The sequence below is a fragment of the Calliopsis andreniformis genome, unplaced genomic scaffold (assembly GCF_051401765.1).
Source record: "Calliopsis andreniformis isolate RMS-2024a unplaced genomic scaffold, iyCalAndr_principal scaffold0132, whole genome shotgun sequence".
Classification (NCBI taxonomy): domain Eukaryota; kingdom Metazoa; phylum Arthropoda; class Insecta; order Hymenoptera; family Andrenidae; genus Calliopsis; species Calliopsis andreniformis.
Window position 1 is genome coordinate 1,338,638 of NW_027480541.1, and position 10,243 is coordinate 1,348,880.

Genomic DNA, 10,243 nt, shown 5'->3' on the forward strand with positions numbered 1-10,243 from the left:
ATCAAGATCCGTAATAATCATAATAATCATAATAATAACCATAATGGGTTCGGAAATAATCATAGTTGTTAGAATCGCTTAAAGGAAGTGATCTAACTGGGGTCCGGACAAGGTGAGAATGAGGGTACAGAAAGAAACAAATACTCGATCAAATTTAAGTCGGCCCTTAAAAGGGCTTAAGTGCGACGTTTATTATATTTTTCTTTGTCTTTGGGGGCTGGGGGTGGTTGAGGTCCTCGGCGGCTCCTTTGGTGGTCGGCGGTGAATCCGAGGGCCTTGTTTTTGGACGCCGGTCAGCGACGTTGGCGTCTGAAACGAAAATAGCGGCAGAACCGCGACGGTAAGCGAGAGCGTAAGTCAAGCTATACCAAATAGTATCGACTCCTGGCTGTGACAACAAGCCTGTATGGAGGGGATAGCAATACCTTGCTTGTAACGCAAAGGTAAAGCAGTGGACTGTATGATCGACGTTCCTTTAAAAATTAAAGGGATCGTCGACCTGCAAGTGCGTAGAGAGGAGAAACCTCTTCTCTACGTCTTATGCACCTTTTAAAGAGGTGCACGTCGGTTGAATCCCTGCGAGAGCAGAGATTCGCGAGCGTGGAAATGCACTGTCCCTAGCTGGTGCTAGGCTCAGAGGCAGGTGACGGCCAGAGTCTCCACTACACCGTTCACCGCGCCGTGTGCATCTATTCGTCACACGGGGGTTGCTTCTAAACGGTTAGTGAGGCGCGAGTAACGTAGAGGTGATAGGCACTTACGTTTACTCTGTCTGGATTTGCCCGTCAAACAAGGCTACTGAGCAGTGGGTTCGGTGCTCTTCCGACGATATGCAAACTCAGAGAATCGTGAAAATCACCGATTCCAAGAGTGTGTTCAATCGTTTTTTTTGCAATCTCTTTTTTGCAAGCTGATTCGTCTGTCGCACGTATAATACGTGTTGATCGAACAGACGAATGGACTAAGCCGCAAGAGAAGATCGTTCGGTCAGTAAGGATTCTGCTCTTCGAGTACTTCGAGCTTGTTGGAGAAACCAAGAAGCTCTGTTTGAAGTAACCTCGAAATGGCTGTACTTCTACTGATCGAACTGTTACCTGTCAAAGACTGGCACAAGACTGACTGCGAGACTTGCGCGTGTCTCCGCGAAAGCGCGGAATACGCTCGTTAGCCGCCACGCGGCGCTCGCTAATCAAACTGTGTCCTTTTCTAATCTTCGACAACTTTCTCTCTCTTTCCTTCAGGCTCGAACAGCTGACACAGGTCGTTCACCTGTTCGAGTTTAACTGTAATTTTCTAAAAACGAGTCCTTCGTCAAATTCACCGTGTTTGTTATTAGTGACACTGAATCCCCAACCGAAGGCGACCTTCGGTTGGGCACGTCGATCAACATACAACGGCTTTTCGTAACGAAATAGAGTTCTCAATATATTAACTCTTTTTTAAACATACCGCCCCCCTTGCACGGTCCGTGCAATAGAATGTCAGTATGTTTGTTCCGAAGGAAACTCGTCTCGTAAAACTCGAAAGATAGAGCTTTATTACCGCGAATGAGAGAGAAAATTTGCTGAAAGAGAAGTTCAATTGAGCTGAACTCCCTCACAGCGTTATCGTGAACTCCAATCAAATAGAAATTTAATTGAACTTACTTTCTAGCTGGAGGAGACGAGCTTCGATGCTGAAGCAGCCTCATCGAGGTCTCTACGGCAATCCCCACGGCCGTCCGCGTTAATTCCTCAAGAGAGGGCCCTTGAGGACGCGTGGGTCGGCGTGAGCGACTCGCCACCGCCGTGCTCCTGCCGGTTTCGTTCGGCCGCGTGCTGGTCGACGTTGGTGCGGCCCGTCGTCCTGACTCCCGTGGCTTTTGTCGGGTCCTGCTGGAAGCTGGATTTTCCGAGGTTGCAGCTCGCGGTGCCTTTCCCTTTTCCTCTTTGGGCGTTGGTGCAGCTGCCGCTTTCCACGCCACCGACGTCAGCCGTTGGTCTCTGTCCCATCGGAGGACGTAGCGTCCCCCGGGGACCGTACACCGGTATCGCCTCGTAGTCTTCGGGATATGTCCCGGTACACGGAGCTCCAGGTCATCCGTTCTGAGGACCCATTCCTCCTTCTTTTCCTTCGCGGGTTTTTCCTCGTTCCGGCTTGCCTCCGGTGTGGCCGGAAGACTTGTGTGGTCCAGCGCCTGCTCGACCAAGTTCAGACACCTTTCAAAGGTGTCTGACATCTCCTTTTGCGTAACCACAGTGTCAGTTTCCATTGCTGGCTTGAGACTAATTAGTCTATCGCTTTCCGGACTCAATTTTCGGTAGCATCCGCGATTTTGTGGGGGCGCTTCTTCCCTTGGAGTGAGAGAGACGCAACCACTTCGGCTCCCCTCTCTGTTATCGCTTTGGACGTAGGGGGGGTGTCTTGCGAGCGTTTGTCTTTCAAACTGAACGGTCGCGCTCACCTTTGTGTCACCCTCGATTTTACCGAAAATCGTTAGATGTTTATTTCACCTGTTCGACCTCGGCAACCGTTGTCGAATCTGGCTCATCTACGGGTAACCTACACATCCTTGTAATCGGACGTGTGTATGTGGACTTTGCTGTACGTACTTTTACAACCCGTACATTTCCGTCCTTCCCCGGGAAAACCTCCTCAATTCTTCCCATCTCCCACTGATTAGGGGGAAGAAGAGGATTCTGCACTAACACCAGATCCCCTGGTTGCAGTTGCAGTTGAGTAGTGCGCCACTTATAGCGATTTTGTAGGTGCGTGAGATAATCTCGCGTCCAATGCCTCCATAGCTGTTCGTGGAATTTTTGAATCGCTCTCCAACGCGACAATCGCGAGAGTTTTTCATTTTCCACGGACTGCAGCGGAATCGCATTTAGTGGTCCGCCTGTCAGGAAGTGACCGGGCGTAAGAGACGCATAGTCGTCTGGGTCGTCACTCAGAGGAGCGATCGGTCGCGAGTTAAGACTCGCTTCGATCTTGCAGAGCAACGTCTGCATTTCCTCTCCCGTTGGTGTGAACTCTCCCAACGTGCGTTTCAAATGGTGTTTCACCGATTTCACGCCGGCCTCCTGCATTCCACCGAAGTGTGGGGCACTGGGTGGATTGAACCGCCACTGAATGCCCATAGCACCGCATTTATTATGCGTATCTGCTGCAGAAAATACTGCACGACAGTGCTGTTGTAATTCTCGATCGGCACCGACGAAATTGGTTCCATTGTCACTGAAAATGCAGGACGGGATTCCTCGTCGTGCAACAAACCGATCGAGTGCGGCTAAGAACGCGCTCGTCGTGTAGTCATGGACGAGTTCGATATGGACAGCCTTCGTAGCGTAACAAACAAACACCGCGATGTACGCTTTGTGAGCTGTTTTGCCTCGGCCCGCGGAGTCGCGGACACGGTAAGGTCCCGCGTAGTCCACTCCACTATTGTCGAATGCTCTTGACGGGCGGCAGCGCTCCGGGGTCAGATGCTGCATTATTTGCGTGGACGTGTTGCCTCGCCATCTTACGCATCGCATGCATTTGTTGACCACGGTTTTCGCTGCATTTCGACAACCGAGGATCCAATAATTTTGCCTGACAGTGTGCAAGGTCAACTGCAAGCCCCCATGCAACGTATCTACGTGGCACTGCCTAATTATTAATGTCGAAACATAATGCTTAGGCAGTATTATCGGGTGCTTGGTTTCCCATGCAAGCATCGCATTCTCCAGTCTTCCACCGACTCGTATGACGTCCTTATCATCGAGGAACGGGTTGAGACTTTTCAAGGGAGACTTCACGGGGATACTGCGATGATTTTTTAAGCATCGGTATTCCTCTGCGAAGTGCGAGCCCTGTATATGGCGTGCGAGGCGCTCAGCTGCGTTACGCATTTCTGACGCCTCGATTATTTGACCGGCGTTTGACCTTTGTTTGACGCGCGACGGTCTTCGCCAACGAAGACAGTACGCCGTTACGCGTAACAGTTTTCTCCATGATTGAAATCGGTATAGAAAATTCCATTCCGGTTTCGGAGTTGCTACGTGTGCATGCGCTATGCGCTTGCCTTCATCGGTCTCAACGGAAGCGGGGAGGGCTGGCCATCTCGCTTCCGTTTCTTTCAGCCAAGTCGGTCCAAACATCCATAATTCCGACTGCAAAAAATCTGCAGCGTCCATCCCGCGCGAATTCAAATCCGCAGGGTTTGAACGTGTAGGAACATAGCGCCATTCAGCGTTAGGAAGTGATGTTTGTACTTTCGACACGCGGTTGGCTACCACAACCTTCCAAGTCGATGGATGTTTTTTCAGCCAAGCGAGAGCGATCGTGGAATCGGTCCAACAAACGACACGATCTGTCTTTATTGCAAGTGAATTTGTTACATGCAAAATTAGCTCGGCAAGCAGTACGGCCCCGTTCAACTCAAGTATTGGGATCGACTGTGTTTTTATAGGAGCCACTCGCGTTTTTGCCATCAACAGTGATGTAAACACACCATTGTCTGTCGTTGTCACTCTTAAGTAGGTAACGGCAGAATAGGCTGCGAGTGATGCGTCACAAAATCCGTGCAGCTCCACGGAAATCGTGTCGGCTCCATATCGGATCCATCGGGGAAGTCTCCAATTATTCAATCTAGTCCAATCTGCACAAAATGTGTTCCACATTTTGAGCGTCTCCGCGGAAACATGCTCATCCCACTGGATTTTTTCCAGCCACTGGGATTGCATCAGGATTTTTGCGCGAATCACGATTGGCGAAAGCCAGCCGAGAGGATCGTATAATTTTGCAATTTCCGAAAACAAAGTGCGCTTTGTAATCGGTGTTGCAGATGGTTGGAATCGTTGTAGATTGAAATAGAAAAAATCTCCGGATGGAATCCACCGCAGCCCGAGTACCTTTAATTCGGAATCATCAAACAAATTAAGGTTGACTGCATGTGAGTGCGAGCTCTGTGGAATATTTCGTAATAAATCTGACGAATTTCCAGCCCATTTGCGAAGGTTAAATCCACCTCGCTGTAGGAGCTCGCACGTTTGTTTACGGATTTGCTCTAATAACGGTTTGTCAGGAGCTCCCATAAACACATCGTCTACATAGACGTCCTTCTCGAGGATAGGAGCGGCGAGCGGGTAACGGTCGCCGTCCTGTTTTTGCAACTCGAGAAGAGTTCGCATCGATAAGTATGGAGCACATGCCGTACCGTAGGTCACGGTATTTAACTCGAACGCGATAGTGCGTTCGGTTTCTGGCGTGCGCCACACGATGCTCTGAAAACGACGATCCTCTGGAGCGACGAGAATTTGTCGAAACATCTTCTCGATATCCGCTACCAACACGTATTCATACAGACGCCACCTTGTTAGTACAGAGGTGATATCGTTCTGTAATTTCGGTCCTACGTGTAGGATGTCGTTCAGCGAGTGTCCTCCCGCTGTTCTACTGGAGGCGTTAAATACGACGCGCAGCTTTGTCGTAGCGCTCTCCGTTCGTATGACGGCTCGATGCGGAATATAAAGTCGAGTTTTGTCTAGCGACTCTAAGCGAGTCATATGACTCATCGATTCATATTCAGTGAGAAATTCACTGTATTCTCGCACGAGATTTTTGTCAAGGTCCAATTTTTTTCTCAGCCTTGTCAACGCGGAGAGAGCTATTGGGAGAGATTCTCCCAAACACTCGTCCGGGTTCGTTCGGCTAAAGGGCAGACGGACGATGAACCTGCCCGTCGCGTCTCGCGCGACTGTGTTTGCGAAGTAAGCCTCGCATTCTTCCTCGGCCTTGGTGTTTACCAACTTCGAGGGAATCTCCTCTATTTCCCAAAACTTCCGTATTGCTTTATCAAGCGATTCGAGGATGTTGCAATGCAGCGTCCTCACGGGGTTTGGTTCAGAGGTTGCTGCGCCGACCGGTCCAGACAAAACCCAGCCCAAAGCGGTTTCCTGAACGATCGGTCCTTTGTTGCTTATCCGACGAAGTCCTTGTCGAATAAGACTGGCATAGACCTCTGCACCGATCAGTACCTCGATGGGGCGATCCGATGCGGGGTCTGGGTCCGCTAACGCCAGCCCACGCAGCACGGTGCATGCCGTTACGCGAACTGACGGCGGGACATAGGAGGTGATTCTCGACACGATGTATGCACTGGTGCGGAACGCCTCTGCAGTGTTACTCGTCGAGGTGAACTCCATGTCCACGCTGTGCGAAATGGTTTGAGTCAATCCGCCCCCCAAACCCAATACAGTGGCCGGGGTTTTCCTTCTCGCTAGTCTTAGATCATTTGCTAAGCTAGCGGAAATGAACGAAGCTTCTGAACCTTGGTCAATGAGTGCACGCGCTATACGCGACGTGCCTCCCTTGCCATGAACTCGCACATTCGCTGTTGCCAGAAACACAGCTCTGGTACCGCTCTCTGTCGCACTACAGTGAGACGTCACCGCGGCCTTTGACGTAGAAGCACGAGGTTCCGTGTTTACGTTTGCAGGACTGCGTGCAGGAACGTTGTTGCGTCCCGCTTCCCGCTTGCCCTGCTGTGGCTTATTCGTCGAACGACGACTGCCAGTACCAGATTTTCTTGCTTCAAAGTGCAGGAGTGCATGATGCCTTCCGTTGCACTTGACGCAGGCTGCGCTTTTTGGACAGTGCGTAACTGTGTGAGTGGAAGCCAAGCAGTTTAGACAACACTGGTTGACTTTAATATATTGGAAGCGTTGTTCTGGTGTAAACGACTTGAACTTTTTGCACGAAGTAACTTCGTGCGCTTGTTCACAGAACACACATCCATGAGACGTAGTGGGAATGTTCTCGACGACAGCATTATGTTGTCGTATGCGAGGTTTTGATGTGAGGTCACCCGTTTTCTTGTGTAGCGGGTTAATCAACACATGCAACCTGTGCTCTTGCTCCCTGAGAAAGTCCAACATCTCATTAAATGAGGGGACTTCTGAGTTGAGCTTTTGCGTGCCCTCCCACTCCCATTCTAGGGATTGGTCCAATTTAGATTTGATCAGGATGACCAACACGTCGCTGTAGTGCTCTACCTTGCGCCCCAGCTTCTGGAGCGCGGCGAGCGTTTGTTTCCAGCCGACGGTGACCTGTTGCAGGCTTTCTATGTCGCCCGTCCTGATCGGCTTCAGCTTCGTGAATGTTGCGAGTAGCTGAAGCACCATACGACGTGGGTTCCCGAATTGTTCGGTTAGGGTATCCCACGCCGGCTTGAAATTACGATCCGCAATTTCAAGCGTGGCAATCGATGCGAGTGCCTCTCCTTCCAAGCAGCCGTTCAGATATTGCAAACGTTGTGCATCTGATAACCGTTGATCTTTTATTATGCTTGCGGTAAACAGATCCGCAAAGTGACACCACTTTCGCGGATCTCCGCTAAATCTCGGTAAGTTCTGCTTGGGAAGCTCAAGCGTACTAGGCTGGCCTGTTGCTCCGGCACCCGCGGTATTCCCGGGGTTACCGAATCCAGCCGATCCCTTTTCCTGTATGAGGGTGTCCAATTCCGTCATCAGGAAGTCCTGAGCTTCATGGAACGCATCTTCTGCATCATCCATCGTACTCTCGCAGAAGAAGGGTATGACCTTCCGTTTGCTGTCAGGGACTTCCTTTTTGAGCTGTTTAACTCGCTCTTGGATGTCCCTCCAAACGTCAGCCACATATTCCAACTTCTGCTTGAGGAGAGAGATGGTGTAATTATTTCGCCCCTTTTTCTTCAGATTAGTCACGAGTCGGGTCATTCCCCGAATTCGTGACTGAATATCCTCCATCTCAACCTCCAGGGCAGGAAGAGTCATCTGCTCCTTGGTAGGGTTCGACATGGCGATATAATTCGAGAGGTAAACTCTGCTCGAATGTCAACCTGAAGTGAACGCTTCTTTCACCCTTTCTCAACCTTTCAATCCGGCTCGAAGGACCTTATGTTAGAATCGCTTAAAGGAAGTGATCTAACTGGGGTCCGGACAAGGTGAGAATGAGGGTACAGAAAGAAACAAATACTCGATCAAATTTAAGTCGGCCCTTAAAAGGGCTTAAGTACGACGTTTATTATATTCTCTTTGTCTTTGGGGGCTGGGGGTGGTTGAGGTCCTCGGCGGCTCCTTTGGTGGTCGGCGGTGAATCCGAGGGCCTTGTTTTTGGACGCCGGTCAGCGACGTTGGCGTCTGAAACGAAAATAGCGGCAGAACCGCGACGGTAAGCGAGAGCGTAAGTCAAGCTATACCAAATAGTATCGACTCCTGGCTGTGACAACAAGCCTGTATGGAGGGGATAGCAATACCTTGCTTGTAACGCAAAGGTAAAGCAGTGGACTGTATGATCGACGTTCCTTTAAAAATTAAAGGGATCGTCGACCTGCAAGTGCGTAGAGAGGAGAAACCTCTTCTCTACGTCTTATGCACCTTTTAAAGAGGTGCACGTCGGTTGAATCCCTGCGAGAGCAGAGATTCGCGAGCGTGGAAATGCACTGTCCCTAGCTGGTGCTAGGCTCAGAGGCAGGTGACGGCCAGAGTCTCCACTACACCGTTCACCGCGCCGTGTGCATCTATTCGTCACACGGGGGTTGCTTCTAAACGGTTAGTGAGGCGCGAGTAACGTAGAGGTGATAGGCACTTACGTTTACTCTGTCTGGATTTGCCCGTCAAACAAGGCTACTGAGCAGTGGGTTCGGTGCTCTTCCGACGATATGCAAACTCAGAGAATCGTGAAAATCACCGATTCCAAGAGTGTGTTCAATCGTTTTTTTTGCAATCTCTTTTTTGCAAGCTGATTCGTCTGTCGCACGTATAATACGTGTTGATCGAACAGACGAATGGACTAAGCCGCAAGAGAAGATCGTTCGGTCAGTAAGGATTCTGCTCTTCGAGTACTTCGAGCTTGTTGGAGAAACCAAGAAGCTCTGTTTGAAGTAACCTCGAAATGGCTGTACTTCTACTGATCGAACTGTTACCTGTCAAAGACTGGCACAAGACTGACTGCGAGACTTGCGCGTGTCTCCGCGAAAGCGCGGAATACGCTCGTTAGCCGCCACGCGGCGCTCGCTAATCAAACTGTGTCCTTTTCTAATCTTCGACAACTTTCTCTCTCTTTCCTTCAGGCTCGAACAGCTGACACAGGTCGTTCACCTGTTCGAGTTTAACTGTAATTTTCTAAAAACGAGTCCTTCGTCAAATTCACCGTGTTTGTTATTAGTGACACTGAATCCCCAACCGAAGGCGACCTTCGGTTGGGCACGTCGATCAACATACAACGGCTTTTCGTAACGAAATAGAGTTCTCAATATATTAACTCTTTTTTAAACAAATCATAATAACTATAATAATCATACTAGTCATAATAATACCCATAATAAACTTGGAAATAATCATATTTATCATTATAATAGCAATAATAACCATAAAGATCATAATAGCCATAATAATCTGAATGTTGATCCTGATAATCATACTGACAACTATAATAATCATAGTGATCATCATAATAACTACAATAATCATAATAATCGTAATTGTAATGTTAATAAGCATAGCAATAGTCACAATAATCATAGTAACCATAATAATCTTAATGATGATCATAATATCCATGATAATTATACCAAGACCCGTAATAATCATAATAATCATAATAATAACCATAATGGGTTCGGAAATAATCATAGTATACATTATACTAGCCATATCAACCATAATAGTCATAATAGACATAATAATCATAATAGTCGTAATAATAACAATAATGACCTCGGAAATAATCGTAATAATAATTATAATAGTCATAATAGCCATAAAAATCACAATAGCCATAATAATCAGAATGGTGATCATAATAATCATACTAACAACCATTATGATCATAGTGATCATCATAATAACTGCAATAATCATCATAATCGTAATTGTAATGTTAATAAGCATAGCAATAGTCACAATAATCAGAGTAACCATAATAATCTTAATGATGATCATAATATTCATGATAATTACATCAAGATCCGTAATAATCATAATAATCATAATAATAACCATAATGGGTTCGGAAATAATCATAATATACATCATACTAGCCATAACAACCATAATAGTCATAATAGCCATAATAATCATAATAGTCGTAATAATAACCATAATGAACTTGGAAATAATCGTAATAATCATTACAATAACCATAACAGCCATAAAAATCGCAATAGCCATAATAATCTGAATGGTGATCATAATAATAAAACTAACAACCATAATGATCATAGTAATCATCATAATAAACT

General features: G+C 47.7%; 1 protein-coding gene across 1 annotated transcript; it reads right to left on the reverse strand.

Moving 5' to 3' along the window:
- Positions 1-1,642: 1,642 nt before the first annotated feature.
- LOC143187626 (uncharacterized) lies at positions 1,643-7,799 on the reverse strand. Its single transcript, XM_076391852.1, has 2 exons — positions 2,493-7,799; positions 1,643-2,443 (listed from the first exon to the last, which is right to left on the reverse strand). Exons 1-2 carry the CDS (start codon positions 7,797-7,799, stop codon positions 1,643-1,645), a joined length of 6,108 nt encoding a protein of 2,035 aa, XP_076247967.1.
- Positions 7,800-10,243: the final 2,444 nt, after the last annotated feature.